At 28.4% G+C, this 19,404-nt stretch overlaps 3 protein-coding genes across 18 annotated transcripts; 2 read left to right on the top strand and 1 right to left on the bottom strand.

Annotated features, from left to right (window-relative positions):
* Positions 1-5: 5 nt before the first annotated feature.
* On the top strand, positions 6-11,764 carry LOC100647807 (transmembrane and coiled-coil domains protein 2). Of its 13 annotated transcripts, none has more exons than XM_048404853.1 (13): positions 6-897; positions 1,914-1,982; positions 2,836-2,980; positions 3,214-3,409; positions 3,944-4,109; positions 4,258-4,486; positions 5,039-5,083; positions 5,409-5,491; positions 5,930-5,938; positions 6,598-6,890; positions 7,003-7,403; positions 7,740-7,900; positions 8,057-11,764. In XM_048404853.1, the coding sequence occupies exons 2-12, from the start codon at positions 1,943-1,945 to the stop codon at positions 7,894-7,896; spliced, it is 1,764 nt and encodes a 587-aa protein (XP_048260810.1). In that variant the 5' UTR covers positions 6-897; positions 1,914-1,942; the 3' UTR covers positions 7,897-7,900; positions 8,057-11,764. The 13 variants fall into 13 exon arrangements, with proteins under 13 accessions (XP_048260810.1, XP_048260809.1, XP_048260806.1 ...); XM_048404852.1 differs by having other exon boundaries at positions 6,559-6,890; positions 7,770-7,900; XM_048404849.1 differs by having other exon boundaries at positions 6,559-6,890.
* Positions 11,765-11,926: 162 nt separating this feature from the next.
* Positions 11,927-17,117, bottom strand: LOC100648129 (zinc finger protein 157). 4 transcript variants are annotated; one of them, XM_012308292.3, is made up of 6 exons: positions 17,066-17,114; positions 15,760-16,203; positions 15,068-15,502; positions 14,677-14,928; positions 13,693-14,605; positions 11,927-13,602 (listed from the first exon to the last, which is right to left on the bottom strand). In XM_012308292.3, the coding sequence occupies exons 2-6, from the start codon at positions 15,898-15,900 to the stop codon at positions 13,148-13,150; spliced, it is 2,196 nt and encodes a 731-aa protein (XP_012163682.1). In that variant the 5' UTR covers positions 15,901-16,203; positions 17,066-17,114; the 3' UTR covers positions 11,927-13,147. The 4 variants fall into 4 exon arrangements, with proteins under 4 accessions (XP_012163682.1, XP_012163681.1, XP_048260803.1 ...); XM_012308291.3 differs by having other exon boundaries at positions 13,681-14,605; positions 17,066-17,113; XM_048404846.1 differs by having other exon boundaries at positions 11,927-14,605; positions 17,066-17,117.
* Positions 16,777-19,252, top strand: LOC100648243 (U4/U6.U5 tri-snRNP-associated protein 2). Its single transcript, XM_003395164.4, has 9 exons — positions 16,777-16,975; positions 17,274-17,552; positions 17,628-17,803; positions 17,877-18,102; positions 18,181-18,467; positions 18,534-18,662; positions 18,722-18,783; positions 18,852-19,074; positions 19,144-19,252. The coding sequence occupies exons 1-9, from the start codon at positions 16,897-16,899 to the stop codon at positions 19,189-19,191; spliced, it is 1,509 nt and encodes a 502-aa protein (XP_003395212.1). The 5' UTR covers positions 16,777-16,896; the 3' UTR covers positions 19,192-19,252.
* Positions 19,253-19,404: the final 152 nt, after the last annotated feature.

The following is a 19,404-nucleotide window of genomic DNA, read 5'->3' as shown; positions in this document are numbered from 1 at the left end:
ATACATATACTACCAAGAAAGTTTTCTCTAACTGACAAAATTGCATCCAATTATCTACTGCTGTTGAATATAATACATTAAACAAAACTTGTAACATATACGATATATTATTCCTATTTTTAACTATTTTCATATAATTTCTAACTTAACTATTTTAATATAATTTCATTTAATATATAAATTACTTTCATTTGTCTTCAGTATATATAAATACATTAAGCATACATATCTAACATAACGAAAGAATCGGTACGAAAACAAGAATCTGATATACAATAAACAAATTCATCATGTGATATTTAAATGAATTAAAGTAACTAGTGAAATTTATTTGATTACACTGTAATTAAAAACATATGTAAATAAAATCTATTAAACTTATATAAATGCGAAGTGACACGTATACTGCTAGATACGGTAGTGCAATACCAATCTCATCTCCATAGAAAATATCCCTAGGAATCCAAAGATCAGTCGGTGCAAGTGGTAATATATCGGTTTTGTTTACCCCCTCCTCTACGTTCGTTGCTCTGTGTTCCGTTTGGCGTATTCCACTGTCGAGTTGTGAAGTAACGAAGCGGTTTCGCCGAATGTGTCACACCGTGTGCGTGTCCCGTCATGCTTCTGAATGAGTTTACTGTCGATTAAGTGCCTAAAGACGAAAGAATGTATCACGTTTGTTGATATTAGAGTGGCTAGTGCTACGATGTCGAATGGTGCACGATGACACGCCCGTGAAAAACGATAACAGAGCCTATCATTTGATTGACCAAAGAGACAATTGAGAAAAACGCAATACGCGAAAAGGAGCCCTGCTTTGTGTATTCCTAGTGTGACATTCGTTGAAATAAAAACCATGCTTCAACCAAGAGCTACATACGTCAGGCAGTAAAGAAGGTGAGGGACGAAATATATTTCGGTAAATTTAATGTCAAAGAACCGCGGAAGAGCTTTGACAGATCGTTTGTTTTTGTTCGATAGTCGTACCCCGTTTCTCAATATCAGCATGAAAGGGGTGGGACAATTACTTCCCATATCTCTTTTCAACCTATATAACCATAGACGATATCGTATGTGTGGAAACGAGTCGCGATAGTAACGCAATATCACAGGTCGCTAAATATTCGTCGATTCTTCTCTGACGTACATACATGCGTATTTTAAATCTTTATATGTTTCCACATTTTCTTCTCGTTCTAAATAAATATTGTATTTTTTCAATGAAACTGTATTTGTTAAATAGGAAAATTTAACGAGACTCTCTGTGTTTCACGTATTTGACAATTACGCGAGGTGACATTGTTATTTTTGTCAGAAATTCTTAGTTTATATAAGAACCGTTGTGTATCGGAATTTGTGTTATTCGGTGCAGAAGATTTTAGTCGACATTTTCTTATTTTTATCGCATTAGTTTTCTGCTATCTTACGATTTCTCTGAAAATTAAAGTATGCAATGTATGCATTTAAATTTTGATAGTAGTATTTACCACTACATAAAATATGCATTCTTATAGAATTAAAATAAAATAAAAGATCCTGTAATGGCTGCAACATTTAATTTGTTTATAACATGATTTAATATAAAATTCCACATTTAATGTCTAATTATGTACATTTATGTATATCATGTTGTTTTGCGCTTTAATTATTACAAAGTACCATGAATAACTTTTTTTAATGAATAAGATGAATATTTGTGCTAGATTGAATATGATTGATATTTATGAAATGGATAAAGTGCCGATATTTTTTATTGTTTTACATTGCACGTGTTTTTCCGCGTAATATGTTCGTCATACTTCGAAAGCAATGCCGATGTTCTAATTATGATAATCAGAATGATTCATCAGTTAAAAGATTGGATTAAAGGTGATAGAATGTGAAAGAAGTAACTGCATGTAATTTTTTTTCAGATGTTTTCTTAATGTCAAAATGAATTTTGATGCTGGACAATGTTATTTTCTTCAAAATAAATATTTTTGGTAACATTGTTAAAATAAAATATCAATATTTGATAATAACGTTTTTTTGATATTCAATAGTCATGCAGTTTTATTTAGTATCTGCTTACTGTCACAAAAGTAGGCCAGCAAATTTGTTACAAATGTTAATTAGATATGGATGACCTCTGTAATGACATGAATAAATTATAACGAATATGTTATAGCAAATATGAACTGCATCAGTGTTTCAACTAAACTTCCTATATATGTACTATTTTTGGATAACACATATAATTGACTATACATACAGGATTTAGATTAGATAATATCACTCTTAGAGAAAATTGTAGCTCAAAATAGGTATATAGGGGTCAAGCAAAATAGAACTATTCTATGGTATATTCTTTCATTTTCTTCTAACATTGTATATTTTTTTATTAATTTTCTATTTCAATAAACATCATGAGTTTCATGTAATTTTATATTATATTGATTTATTAATTTACTTTGTCATATTTTCTTCGTATACATTTCATTTTGCTAGATCATATCATGAGAAATATGATTAATATTGATAACATTTGATAAACATAGCTTTTCTTGATAATGAGAACATACTGTATTTATTTGAACGATAATAATGATTTGAGAATGAATGATGCACCCAATCTTTTAGGGATTAATATATTTTAATTTCTTCATTTATTATATCTTTATTTACTGTTTAATAGTAATAATACTGAAAGTATCACTTATATTGATAAAGAAGAGATATATTTATTGATAGAGATATACTTTTACATATATATAGATTACATATACAACAAATTATTTAAACTCATATATTAAGATTTACAGTCTTACTAACACAGCTAGGTAATAATTTTTTCAGCAAAAGGAATGGCTAATTTGATGATAACTACGTCAAGTAAGAATAGTTCACGCAGTACATCACCTAACAGAGGAAATACATTGACCTCACCTCAACAATTTTCAGCTACTTTGGAACATATTTCAAAAGCACGTAATGCTTCACTGTAAGACCCAATTTTTTGTAGATATTAATATGTATGCTTACATAAATTAAGATTAAAAATTCTTATTTTTTTGTAGTATTTTACATGAAACTGAAACATTAAGCTTATGCTTCAATATGATATAATTAATGATACAATATTTTGTACTTACAAATAAGAAAAATAAGTTCCTAAAAAAAATAAATGAAAAATAAATAAAAGGAGCACAGTACAAAATTAATTTGACTTCGCAGTTCCCAAACAGGGGAGGGTAGTACAGGCAGTGGAAGTAGTGGTGGTGGAGGCAGCTTCAGCATGAAAGGTAGTAGGCAAAAATCACCAGGAACTGTGATTCGAGTAGATGCTATGGATGAACCAAATACCAATTTAATCACTGCCGAACAAGACGAGTTTGTGCCAAATATTCACCTACCAGCCGATGATGAAGGAGTATGTGTTTTAATATTATAAAATAATTTGATTTTCAGAATGTTTAATACTTTTTAATGTACTGTAATGTAATTAATATTTTCATTTTTAAATAACACATTCATATTCATTTAAGCTCTAATAATTTATAACTCTAATAGTAATATGTTATTATATTTAAAATTATTGTTAAAGTATTTAGATCAACAAAATTGATATCATTGTGTTTTTAAATGTTTATTACAGTAGTAAATATGATTGTATATGCTTATATAAAGTTACTTATGTAATGTGAAGTTACGGCATGTAATTACACTGTACTGTACTACAAGGTCATCAATCACTACTGTATAATCAGGGTTATAGGTTAAGAAATTAAGTACCTACTTGCATAATGTTGTAAGTGGCATCAAAGTTAAACTATCTTCACAGTTTCAAAGTGTAACCAAAGTATAAGTTAACGAACAATGTGCTCAAGGAAATGTGTTTTGTTAGTCATAATTTGTTTCTCTCTTAGGTTCGTATATTTTAATATAACGCTACATTTGTTTACAGGAACAATATCATGCAACACAATCGTTCCTATCAAATGGCTCCTCTGAATTAATAACTGATGATGTTGACTCTAACTCTGCTCGTGTTTGTCAAGCTATTGAGCATATCCAAAGTAAAATTGCTAAAACACGAGAACTTATAAGAATAGAACAAACCACGCGTGATGGTAATTTTCAGCAATTATCAGTTAATTAGTATAGTGCTGAAGTGTTAAAACAATTACATGAATTATATGAAAACCTTTATATAATCGCAATTTATGTCAGAGTATGTATTATAAATGTAAAATTTATCTAATGTCCTTTTTATTCCAGAAAATGTAAATGAATATCTAAAATTAGCTGCCAATGCAGACAAGCAGCAGCTTACTCGAATCAAAGCAGTATTTGAAAAGAAAAATCAAAAATCAGCGCACAGTATTTCTCAGCTCCAAAAAAAATTGGATAGTTACACAAAAAAATTAAAACATTATGAATTAAATGGTGCACCTACAAGTCACAGACAACCCAGAGAAGTGCTTCGAGATATGGGACAAGGACTTAAGTAAGTATATTTTATTTTTTATCAACTGTCTGTACTGTATTTTAATTGTGTTGCTACAGCAATAAGAAATCAAATCAGAAGTAGATATATATATATATATATATGGATTTTTTATTAGTGTGGCTGATATATTTAAATAATCATTGATAGATCATTGATAAATCTGAATTAATTGATATAGATTTTTATTTATTTTTATTTTAGATATTTATCAAGATGTATATATTATATTAATAGTTTATAAAGCATATTTTGATTGTACGTATTATAATGTATATTTTATAAAAATATGATATATGTTATTCCTGCTGTTGCTGTATGCGCGTATGTGCTTATTTGAAAAAGTAAAAGTAATAAATTAAAATAAAAAGCTAGTATTGCGTATTACATTTAATATGCTAAAATAAAAATTTTACACTGTAGTGACAAACGTGAAGAAGAGTTCCTTTAGTGTAATTTCTTTGTGTTCTTTTCTTCTTTTTATCCAATTTCTGTTTTGTTATCCTAAATATAGGGCATGACACTTTCATCTAATTTAAGATTCACTTCCAGAAACGTGGGTGGCAATATTAGGGTTGGAATCAGTGGTTTTTCAGGGTGAGTGTTGGTGTGAAAATAGACTGCAATGGTTTTTTAATTATTTCATCATAACACTTATTGTTATAATTAAGTTTTGATTATATTATCATTTTATAAAATAAATATGCAATGAATAAAGTACAACATTTATATATATGTATATATTTATATATTTAAGCCAAGCACATTCAAATTTTAGTATGTTCATAAATATAAAATACAAATTTACATGTTTTAATGTATAAGATATTTTTATATAAATATAATAATTTTCTAAAGTCAATTTTTATAAAATTGGAATATTAAAGCTATTCTTGATCTCTATTTTTCTTATATGTTTCAGAAGTGTAATGTCCAAACCAAGAGAATTTGCACATTTAATAAAAAACAAATTTGGCAGTGCAGATAACATAAATACTTTATCTCGTGAGTAATTCTTATTACAAATTGTTTTTTTAATCAATTAACACAATTTTGTCCCGATCTTATTTATTATTTAATTTTTTAATAATATTTACTATGGAAAGTGTTAATTAAATCTTTGTGTTTTAAAAGCACTATCACTAGGCACATATTGACTTATGCTAATAAATTGTGATACTACAAGCAATAGTATGCACGTTTCTTTTATTTAAAATACATATACATATATATGTAAATACACTATTAAAATCGTTATATTATTACTTTAGTTCCTAATATGTTCATTATTCCAGAAATATAAATTTTTATTTATCTGGAATAAGATGATAGTATGTATATATATAGTAATTTATAATGCATTGTAGTAATAGTATAATATCTTCTTACTCATTTCAACATTAAACAATAAATAATGTTTAATATTTTGCGCTGTCATGGCAGTTGAAAGTAGTAAGTAACATTTGGGCTAATTTTCTTACTATATCTGTCTTTTTATATTCCATAAACGTCCTCTTACTTAGTAAATATATCATACGTGTCTTACTTTGTAAAATCTTAATAATTTTTAACACTATATCCTTTTTTGTTGTATATGATAAGGTACATAAATCTTATATATTTACACATTTGGTGAATACGTACCAGATAAGCAAATTTGATGTGAGAATGTTGTGTTTACATATTGTAAGCTTTATATTTTTATTACTACTTTGTGTTACTTAATAATTTTGCCTTGTCTTTAGTGGCTTTTACATATTCAGATGTTTGCTATTTTACATATTAGTTATCCAATACATCAGCGAAGTATATTAAACACATATGTGGACATGAATTCAAAGAACAAAAATTATAAAGAAAAAACAATTTTTGCATTAAGTTTACAAAACATTTTGTGACACATTATTGATGCATTTATATACAACAAAAATGTTTTTGAATTATCATTAACTGTATTTGAAAGATAGGAGTGTTGCAATACGAGAGAGCATACAAATTGATTAGTTATTAACAAAGGCAGAATAGTTTGGTATTGGATAACATTCTAACTTGCAACGTCTGTGTCCCTGCAGATGGCTCAACTTTTTATGTAAACGATACACCGCGTGCAGGTAATGGAGATAACGCTAGTGTTGAAGATGAAAAGGCTCATCATGGATCAGCGACGCTGCCTGGTGGGTGTAGTTTGGGATCAACTCATAGTGCTGCGGCAATGAAATTTCCATCCGAAGAAGGATCCGAATGCTCTAGTGTTACAAGTGAAAGCGGACCTGGTAGTAGGGGGCAAGCACACACATGTCACAGTAGTAATAATGCTGCACTTAGTCTTAAATCTATTTTCTCAGAACTACAAGAACATAGAGAAAATTTGGAGAGAATGAAAGATAAATTAGAAGGTTTGAAGGTTTGTTTCTGATGATTTAAGAAATAAGTAATGAAACAGAACAAATAAAGAACAATAACATGTTTGCATACATCACAATTTTAAAATTAATTTCTTCCTTAAACAATTTTAGAGTTTGCAACAAGAAGTGACATATCTTTCCCATGCTTTGCAAGAGGAACGTTTTAGATGCGAGCGTCTGGAAGAACAAATTAATGATTTAACTGAACTGCACCAAAATGAAGTAGAAAACTTGAAACAAACTATAACAGATATGGAAGAAAAAGTGCAATATCAAAGTGAAGATCGATTAAGGGACATACACGAAATGTTGGAGAGTTGCCAAACTAAAATTTGTAAAATGGAACATCAACAGCAACAACATCAACAATATGTCACTTTAGAGGGTCTAGATAATAGCAATGCAAGGGCGTTGGTTGTAAAGCTCATAAACGTAGTATTAACTGTGTTGCAAGTTATTCTACTTCTTGTTGCAACAGGTGCTGGTATAATGATGCCTTTCCTTAGGACCAGGTACAGTTATTTCATATTGTAAAGTTATGTTTGAGTTTTATTTTTACAGGAAAATAATCTATTAAAACCAAAACAAAATATTGTACATTCCAGCTTAATTACACAAGCTTTTTAAAGTAATTTTGTTTACTTCAACATATATCATCTTTTTTTCTTTTTTTCATTTATAGTAAACAGATAACTATCATATTTTTTATCAGTATATATTTCTGTTCCATCATCTTTGTTCCGTTTTCATTTACATACATTTCAATTCATACTTCATCACGTACATTGCCATCTGATTTTACTTTTGCGCACTCATTGTTTTATTTTGTTTTCGCATCTCTGTTGCAGTTGTACTAAGCCTCATTGTTTCATGTGCAGGGTGCGCATATTAACAACTACGTTTGTTGTATTGGGCATAGTATTTGTGCTCAAACAATGGCCTGAGGTTCACGACGTCGGCAGTCACCTCATGCGCCATCTTAAACAGACTCTCGCCGTTAAGTAGCATCGTAAGTAAATCATTATTATTTTTATGAAAATTTTACAAATTATAAACGTACTAGTAAAAAGATATGAAACAATATTTTATGTCCTTTAAGAAATCTATTTCATATAAAAAATTTAATGTTCTATTAATTTAGAGTGTAAAAAATAACTTATTTTAGGGTGGTATACTTAAATTTACCATACCCTGTGATGAAGAAAAATTGTACACAATGATCAACATTTTGGACCCATTTATCAGTGCTGTAGTTTTGGAGCAATAATAGTAGGTATATGCGTAAATGACTTCATTTATATTTTAAATTTGATCATGTTCACCACTATTATATTGAATCAGACAAGTGTTTAAATCTATTTGATACTGTTAATAGAATTACAATATACAAAATATATTTTGCTGCGCAAAAGTGTTTCACTTAGGAAGAAGAGATTTAGTAGAAATAATAAACATAAAAATGTCTTTTGTCCCTTATGCAAATGTTATAAATTTATTTTGCGATATTTTTATTTTTATTTGATTAATTTTGCTAAAAATAATACGTAATGATTATGATTTATGATAAGAAAATAAAAATTTCCATGAAATATGAAAGAGGCAGTAAATATATAACGCTGTACACTGATATTGCTTGATCACATACGGCACATTGTTAGAAGAATTTACTCTAATGTCATGCGATTAAGTTCATTTTTACACAAATCATCAATTAGCATGAAATTTAAAAAAAAAAATATTGAACAAGCGAAAGTACTGATTAAAAGATAGAAAAGAAAATTGTTCTATCGTTAGTGTCTGTGGGAGGTGTTACCATCATTTTTGGAATTATAGTTCGTACATTTGATATTCTAGTAAATTTAAATATGTGTAAATTTATCAAAGTGCACATTTTGAAATAAAATATTTATAATTACAATCGTCCAATTGCTAAACAATGATATAAATTAAGAAAGCAAAAGAACATTTAAATAATTGTAGATATTCTTCATGTCAAAATGTATAAAATATGTGATATATTCCTTAGTGTTGGCAATGAGGTGGGGTAATTTGATTCTTATATGTAAGTTACAAATTATACATTCATGAGAATACAAAAATGTAAAAGTGAATAGAAATACTTTTAGAACACTTAACATCAAAAGAGGACCAACATGTTTCATTCCTCTTATTCTACATATAATGTTAATTTATTTCACATACGACGTAAAAAGGATACATCTTTTGAAATAAATAGCATTAACTGTTATTTGTACTCTCACGAATGTTTCAAACCACCACAGACACAAGAATGCGTACATATTATATTGAATATAAAGAAATGAACCATGACAGATGTTGAAATGAGAGAAAGACTGATGGACTACATCGCTGTTACAATTGTGAGTAATTTAATATTTGAGGCAATTTTGTGTTGCTATTCATTTAAAAAAAATGTTAAAACAGTAAAATGATTCAGAAAAAATTTTTTTTAAAGTGCAACGGTAATTACAAAATGGTACAATTATACAAAAAGAGATAATTCTTAAATTAATATAGGTGCTCAAATCTGTGAGTGTATAAAATATTTTGGTCTACATAATTTTTTGATTCTATTATCGCTACTTAATGGCGAAATGTCATTTATTTCGCTAATTTCCTAATTTCCTAATTTTCATCTTTCTGCAAGCACAGTATCACGAAATATAAAGTTCATAGCCTAATATTATTTTGTGAATATGTGACAAGTAAAGAAAGAAATTATTTTTCGGTAATTATCTTTTTTATTGCTTAATACGTAAAATTCTCTTTATGTTTTATATAAATGCATAGTTTCTAATTTGTATTAAGTTCGTGCATTAGGATTTTTGTTATTTGTTGGATTATGTACTGTTATCGTTTCGTTGACCTTGATGAGACATGAGAAATTGTTTTTAATTGACAAACAAAATCTGTAAATAAAATAATGTTTATGTAGCAATGTATTTTCTTTTTTTTCGAGCCTGTTATTCGTGAATACAACATCAAATTTCCGAACTTTTTTATTTAACGTCATAGTTCTTTGAACTGCTATTTATATATGTATTATTGTCGCACCTCGTATTTTATTGTTATAATCACTGCTTTTGTAATATTTGTTCAACACAATTTTTATAGCTTTTATATATGTTCAATGCGAATACTGCCAAAAAATTTAACATGAAAGAAATTGATAATTTACGAGGGATATAAAAATTAAGTTAATTAAAATTTTATGTTTATATTAAAAACCGAAAAGACAAGGAAGTTTGATCGTGTATTTATAACTTGATCAGGCAAAATTTTGTATTTTAACGGACTGCGTATATTTTGTTTCTTCAGATTCATTTTCTTTACAATTGTATTATAAAAATTTATTCAATTAAATTTATTCATAATTATAATAATGTTTCCTTCGAATAATCCTCTTGCGTTCCTAAAAATAACCGTTTCTTATGTCTATAAATTTATAAATACGTCGCTGTGACTATACTAAGTTTACATATAAGCGTAAAAGTTAAAAATCAGTTTTGGGATCAATATAAGGATATATACAAAATTATAAAACAATTTTGTGTCTCTGTATTCTTGTATTAACTCTACATTTGCTAGAAGGAGTAAACAATTGCAACAATGATACATTATTGATATATTAAGTCTATTAGATTCGATGTTATATTGATTCTGCAAAAAGATTTCTAATTTTTTACGTTGTTTAAATTAGATTTTGACTAAAAATATATGTTTGTTATTGTATAAGTGACAACTAGACAAAATATATAGGGTGTTAGTGCGCTTATATATTACTATAATTACCACTATTGTGTAAATTTTCTTTCGAAGATTGTATTTTACTTATTGTTAATTATCAATATTTATCTTTATAGTAAAAAGTTCTACCTATATGGATAAGCAAACGATCGAGAAACATAAAGTGCAAGAATTGTACGTCCGATTCCCTGTTTGTAGTTTCGTATTCAGTAAACGACACCCTATATGTATTGTATAGCTTTAGATCGTGGTGCTTTGTAAGATACACATATAATCCAATATTAGAGAACTTGTTGATATCATCGACCACTGATTTAACGAGGGCCCCTACCTGCACGCTTAATAAGGACATTTACATAATAACGTGTGAACGTAGCAGAAAAGAGAAGCGATTAAATTAATACAAAAGAAAGAAAAAATAAGGAAAGAAATTATAAATATTTATATAAATAAAAAATTGCACACATGTCAAACAACGACGGACGTATTTTGTATCTTACAATGTTACATTTTTCTATGAGTTTTTCTTTTTACCGCGGCTATTTACAATTTTATATGTATTTTGTATCAAAAAGCTTCATGGGGGATCGTAAAGCATATGCTTAAATAAGTTGCGTAAAATGTTAATGTAATCCTGGAACTTGATAATCGTTACTCACACTTCCCATAATTTTAGGGGCCCCCTATATATAGTATAGAAAGGAAAAAATAACGAAACAAATATATTGTCATCGATGCCTTGCATAGGTAGTTAATGTCAAATTATAGATAAAATATTTGTTGTCAATTGTAGGACGATGTAGGAAATAGGAACAGCGATTGTAATGGAAATTGTTAACACGCTAGACACATACACATGCATATATATGTATATTATGCATACACACGAGTGTACGTATGTAATAGCTGCATAACAGGTCAGTGTAATAATGTAGTTAAAGACAAAAATAAGTTTATGTCCATTTAAAAAAAAGATCGACATACGCGCGTAATGCTCGTATTATGTTATTGCTGCTAAATTTTAAGCCCAATATCAATTTAGCAGCTCTTGTCATTAATATTATTATTTAATACCGTTTCGAAATAAAAAGAATTTTTAATAAAATTCATTTTTTTTATTACTTGGTTTAACCTTATTATTAACTAGATATTTAAAGGGTAAAAAACAGATGACATGTTACTTTAAATATGTTATAACTAAAACAGTAATAAATAAAGAATACTAGTCACGTGTATAGGTGTATAAAACTTAAAAATAAATTCTAAATCTGATTGTAGAATTTTTTATTTTTTTTCTGATAGGATTTGTCAATAATATTACAATCATCACAATTTTACAAATGTAATCATTTTATTGTTACATATCACAATTTCTACTATGTGTAGTGCTGAAAGCTTTTTTTATTTAAAAGAAAACCGCAGAGATGCCACAGAAATATGCGTGTTAAAGGTGATTATATATAACTTTACACTTTTGTTAAATTTATGAAATTACATTGTTAATATGATATAACCACCATTCTATAGCATTTCCTTGCAGTAAAAATAGCTATCAGCCTTTAATTCGATAAATAATATTTTAATGTTTTACTAGTATCAATAAGAAAATATTTGACTTTCTTTATGATAATCATGTTTTATGTTATATAGCTAGTAAATGTGTCATTTTATTTTCTTTTTTTCGTGACATTTATAACAATTTATAATGCACACACAATATAAAGAAAATTCTTATGTAATGATTCAAACGAGCCATTTTTCAATTTAGTATATCTCTAAATAAATAACATTTGTGTTATTTCATTGACAATGCATTGCATTCCTTAAAAATATGCTAAAAAATAAATTATAAATTAATTCATTTGAATTTTATTTCATATGTCCATAATTTGAGCTTTGTTAGAATAAATGTAGATATTTAATCTTGGTATCATTTGATCAGAATTTGAGAAACTACATACTATACTATATAATCTTTTTAACATATGTCGTTGAAAAAATGTGTTATCACAAGCTAAAAATCAAGTCCTATAATGCACATACATTAACTGTAGAAGCTTGAAAATAATATTTATCTTTTACATGACTTAAACTTGACAGTATTTTATGGCTTGATTAACAATAATTATTAATCTTTGAAAGATTCCAGAGCAAAACAAACTGCAAATAAAAAAGCAGACAATTTGAAAACAGCAACATACTTCGGTAAAATACCAATATCGATATTTTAATGATAATGTAAATCATTATTTAATTTTTTCTTTACTTTCTATAGGTATACATGATTTTAGAAAACATTGTCATCCCTTGCAAAGAATCCTCGAAAATATATTCTTTGTATATAATTTTAACATATATGCTATAGTAAAGGAATACATTGTGGTGACTAATGCCGCTTCTTATAAAATGCAGACTCGATATTTCATTTTTTATCATGCGTTGTTTGTATCTATTTACTTCAACGTTTCCCGATTTTTAATCATGCGTTTCAATCTGCGGTAATTTGAATTCCTTCCTGGGAATCTCGGAGTACAATTTCTGCTGGTAAGATATTTTTTATTTCATTTTGACGAGGAACTGGTTCATCTTTTTGCACGGGTGCTGTACCATGGTGTTTTTTTTTATGACACATCATGGTTGATCTCGATACAAATGTTTTGCCACATGCATCACATTCATACGGTCGCTCTCCGGTATGTAATCTTTTATGAATGGCCATAGGAGTGAACTGTGTGAATGTTTTACCACATACATCGCATCTGTAAGGCCGTTCTCCGGTGTGCAATCTCCTATGACACCTTAACGCTGCCCTTCTGGCGAATACTTTCCCGCACATATCGCATTTAAAGCTTTTTTCTCCCGTGTGCATTGTTGAATGAATTTTAAGATCGACTCTTGTTAAAAATCCTTTACCACAAACTTCACACAAATACGGCTTTTCACCTGTGTGAATGCGTAAATGAGTGTTCAGATAACTTTTACTAACAAACATTTTATTGCATACCACACATGGATACTGACGATTATCCATACCCGAGTGTATTTTTTGATGACTTTTACAGAGTCCTTTGGTTATAAAACCTTTGCCACAAATTTCACATACATATGGTTTGACCCCAAGATGTCTATTTTGATGATCTAATAATGATTGTTTCGTTTTAAAATGTTGTCCACAAGTGTTGCATGGAAAAGGCTTTAAATCTGAATGTACTCTTTGGTGAAGAACAAGATAACTTTTAGATTGAAAACCTTTACCACATGTGGAGCAATTGTAATCATATTGCCCTGTATGTGTAGCCGCATGTTGTGCAAGTCCAATTTTACTACGAAATGCTTTTTCACAAGTCACACACTGAAAAGGCTTTTCACCAGTATGTTTCCGCATATGTTCTTGTAATTTATAATTCGTCCTGTACTGTTTACCACATTGAGTGCAAACTTTTGGAGTCCATTTCTGCCTTACAGTTGTTTGTTTTTTTTCTTCTATATTTACTTCATCTTGAGAAGACACTAATTCAGGTTCTGTGATTTGTTTTTCTTTGTCCATTGTTTTACTTTTATATACATCACATCTTTCCTTATGTACATTTAAGGCATCTACACTTGTAAAATATAAACCACAAGGACAACAGCAAAAATATTGTTCAAAATGTGCTATCATATTATTCGAACCTAATGTTGCTTCATTACAAAATGGACACACATACCAATGTGAACCTGTTTCATCAACTGTAGGATTATTTAATGCTGTTTCTAATAATGCATGTTTGGCTCTTTTTGTATATTCTACTAAAATTTCTGGACTTCCAGTTGTTATTTGACTCGTTGATGCCATAGTATTTGTTTGAGAAGTTGTATGCCTAGGAGTTTCATTTTCAACTACACGTGTTTCTTCTATATCACTACCAGTCTCTGGTTGAGCAGGAGCAAAATTCTCATGTGGTACCTATAGATTAAAATTATTTATTAAACAAATTTGTGTATTATTTATATTTCATTTCTATTTAAGTAACTTACATTATTTTCAAGTACATTTGCAGGATCTTCTGTAGTTAATCTATCTCGCAACCTATGATATTCTTGTTTTATTGGTACTGATTCATACTTTACATTATCACAATAATGTACAATTGATTCTCGATTTTGATCTTCAGGATTTATTGAAGTAACATAATTTATTCCTAATTGACTCAAATGACCACTCACTGTTAAATTTCCAACTACAGTCATATCACCCTCCAAATGCATTGCTATTTGATGATTAGAAACCTGCAGTACAAGAATATACACATTTAAGTTACATTTAAAACATTATCACATTCAGAAATAATTTTAAATGAAAATATTTTTGTAATAGATATAGTACAATTTATTTCAGCAAGCATATTAGGTTTATTTGTTCATTTACTTCTCGTATATGTTCATCCACCATTCTAGCTGTATCCCCATCTAAACAGTCGATACCAGTAACCTCAATATCTGTATCTTGTTGTCCCATTTCTTCTTGTGTAACAACTTGTTCACCAGCTGCCAAATCTATTTCATCTATGACTTGCATAGTATGTATAGTGGGCTCTGCTGTTTCTTGGGGAGTTACATGATTTTGTACGTTTTCCATATTATTTTGTATTCTGTCAATATTTCTCTGAATCCTCTTCATTTCTTCTACTTCTTCCAAATCCCTTTTTGATATGCGAACAATCTCTTGCTTGGCAATTTCTTTTAACATTTCCATGAATACTGCCTCAGTATGTAAACATTTTTCACGAAAATCAAACAGCTGATCCAATTTATAAGCACACTCTTCGCATACCACTTTTGGTAATTGATCAGTCATAGACACCTAAAAATAATCAATTAACTGACAACACTAATATACATATTCTTTAAAGAACATACGAAGTGCCATCACAATCTTCAATTTTTTAGAGCAACTGTACAGTTAATTAAAGTTAATATATAGCTTTCCCCTTGTCATGAGGAGTTTGTGAAACCTTGCACCAATTTTCTTCCTCTATTTATAGTTAAATTAGAAAGAGGGGGTGAAGACAGAGCACTGAAGATTGCAGTGAAATTGCTACTGTTTGTGCATGATTTTACCTGCACTGGCAAACATGCGGCTATTTTCTTGTCAATGTTGCGCATCTGATCGCCGGCTTCGAAGATCGGTAATCCCATTAGAATACCCGTTTTGGTCGCACATAAACGACATAAATAATCAAATTCCTCGACGACGGCCATATCAACAGAATGAAGAGGATCGTTTTTTTGCTAGATTAAACGAAGTACTTGAAGGACCGATCGGAACGACTTTACTTTAAGAAATCCAACGGCCAAGGTCTTTTACGTGATTTAAAAAACTTATGCCGTGCATTACGACGTTCCCTAATTCGCCTCCTGCTGATCTTCAGTTGAAAACTTCTCTACTTTATAGATATGCATTATCCGGGGATATTTGTCAAGCGAGTCTGCGTTCACACCATCGGAGACAATCAGTCGTGGCATCCGTAGCGGGGGAATTAACTTGCGTTGCTCTCTTTTCATCTAAAAAGAATTTGTTTCGTAGGTGGCGCGCTAAACAGTCAAAGGCTGAAGTTTTTTTCAATCGACTAACGAGCTATCGAATATCGAGTTCATTTACTATTACATTTTTGAATGATACCTATTTCAATAAATTTAACTAATTTATAGGCATCTGCAATAATGCTAAAAACAAGGATCTTTATACATATCGCATTTTAAAAAATTATTATATAGTTGATAATTCATTAAATTATACATAACCTTATTAATACTGCTTCATTATGGAAAAAGTTTCTTGATTTAAAAAAGTATTTATTTAAAATTTGATTTTAAATATATACTTTTATTAATTTATTAAAACTAAGATATATTAATAATCTTTTAAATGAGGGAGAATATATTAAATGTTTTTTAAAAATATTATATTAAATATTGAAATATTTTGTAAAGAGAAATAAAGAAAATGTATTAACATAATTATGTATGATATAAATTTATGTATTTATTAACTCTTTATTTAAATATAATAAAATAAAGTAAAATTATCAACGCCATTTTATTTTTTAATTACGTTATAGGTTAAATATATGTCAGTTTCTATGATATTTGCAAACGTTAGTTTTTATTAATGATTTTTACATACTAGTATTTATTCATTACTCATTTACGAATGCATCGCTATATAAAAATGATTTACCTGACCTGCTAACAAAAATGGCGACAAGTAAATCAGGGAATCAACAAAAAAGAAAATTAGTGATAGAACGAAATAATTTAGATGAAGAAATTGCCAGTGAGTGTTTTTGATTATTTCCTGCATGAATTAATTATTATTTACTTTAAATACCTATTATAAAATGTCACAAGTTTATTGTTTACATACTTGAATTTTAAGGTTAGGTGATGATTCCTTTATTTTAATCAGCTTGATTAACCTGTTATAAGTAAAAATATACATTAATTTGGCATTTATGGACTTGACCTTACGTCAAATAAATTTAATCCTTTCAAAATATGTAGTTTTTTTTTTAAATATAGTTTCTAACTTAAAAATAATTAGAATATATTACGATTATTTTTTCTACTTACAGAAAAAGCTAAAATTATAAAAACAAATTCAGAAGCTCCACGATTGTGCCCTTATTTAGATACAATAAATCGCCAATTTTTAGACTTTGATTTTGAAAAACTATGTTCAGTATCATTGTCAAAAATTAATGTGTATGCTTGTCTTGTATGTGGAAAGTACTTTCAAGGTAGAGGTACAAACACTCATGCATACACACATAGTGTAGCTGAAAGTCATCATGTTTTTTTAAATCTACATACATTAAAATTTTATTGTTTACCTGACAATTATGAAATAATTGGTAAGAAAATATTATTTCACTATTTTGTTTATATCAAAAGATGATGATGTTTCTTAATAAATAACTGTTACTCAGATTCATCATTGGATGACATAAAATATGTTTTAAATCCAACATTTGATAAAGCACAAATTGCACAATTAGATAAAAGTGATAAATTATCAAGAGCCATAGATGGATCGCTATATTCTCCTGGTATTGTGGGAATGAATAATATTAAAGCAAATGATTATTGTAATGTTATTTTACAAGTGAGTCAGTTTGAAATATTTAAATTTCTTTAGTTCTATCTTATGATATAATTATAAGAGTTCAATATTTTAGGCACTTTCTCATGTTACACCTTTAAGAGATTTTTTCTTAAGAGAATCTAATTATTCTCATGTCAAAAGGCCACCTGGAGATTCTTCTTATCTTTTAGTTCAACGATTTGGTGAATTAATGAGAAAATTATGGAATCCCCGTAATTTCAAAGCTCATGTCAGTCCACACGAAATGTTACAAGCTGTCGTTTTATGGAGTAAAAAGAGATTTCAATTTACTGAACAGGGTACAAATAAAATTATACTACAACAAGTAAATCACTTTTTTATTAATAATTTTTATATATTGAAAATACAATTTTCAGGTGATCCAATCGATTTTCTTTCATGGTTTTTAAATGCCCTTCATTTAGCATTAAATGGTACAAAAAAGCGTGATTCTAGTATAGTGTATAAAACTTTTTTGGGTCATATGCGGATATATACACGAAAAATACCACCACTTGAGTTGGATGAAAGTCAAAGAAGTGAATTACTTCATACGGTAGAATATGGCGAAACTGTAACAGAAAGCCCATTTTTATATTTGACATGTGATCTTCCACCACCACCTCTTTTCAAAGACCAATTTACTGAAAATATTATTCCTCAAGTAAGTATCGAACCATAAGCTTTAATCATCACAGTATCAGAAAACTTATCTTTTTTTTTATTATAGGTCAATTTGTACACATTATTGAATAAATTTAATGCTGTGACTGAGAAAGAGTACAAAACATATAAAGAAAATTTTATGAAGAGATTTGAAATAACAGAACTTCCCCCTTATCTCATACTTTATATAAAAGTAAGTATATAATAGCGTATTAATATTATATGTTCATCTTTTATTTTATATTTTTACAGAGATTTACAAAGAACACATTCTTTGTGGAAAAAAATCCCACCATAGTTAATTTCCCAGTTAAGTAAGTAACTTTTAATAATATTATTATATAACAATGTGAAAGAACTTAAAAATATATACTGCTTTCAGAAATGTAGATTTTGGAGATATTTTAACACCTGAAGTAAAACAAAGACATCCATTTACAACATATGATTTAGTAGCAAATATAGTTCACGATGGTGAACCTGGTCAAGGAACGTATAGAGTTCACATTTTACATAGAGCAACTGGTCAGTGGTACGAGTTGCAGGATTTACACGTAACTCAAATTTTGCCACAAATGATAACATTAACTGAAGCATATATACAAGTATGTATTAATAACGAACATTTTGAATAATCGAAGGAAAATACACACATTTTTTTTCTCTTTTTTCAGATTTATGAACTAAAAAATGATGTATATTCGGAAAATGGCAACAATTAAAGCAAAAGAACGATGTGATAGGCGTAATTTTATAAATAAAATATTTCAATTTTTCACTTTACCTTATTTTTTATTTCATAATATCCCTAATAAATCAAATTTAATAAATAATATAATAAATTTAAAAAGTGACATAAAAATACAGCACATGAAATAATTCACAACAATTTGTAATAATTTCTATATTTCAAAATCGTAGATAATTAGTTAAAA

Source organism: Bombus terrestris, chromosome 4, assembly GCF_910591885.1.
Source record: "Bombus terrestris chromosome 4, iyBomTerr1.2, whole genome shotgun sequence".
In the NCBI taxonomy this organism is placed as follows: domain Eukaryota; kingdom Metazoa; phylum Arthropoda; class Insecta; order Hymenoptera; family Apidae; genus Bombus; species Bombus terrestris.
The sequence above is the reverse complement of the archived record's forward strand: the minus strand, read 5'-3'. Positions and strand labels throughout refer to the sequence as shown.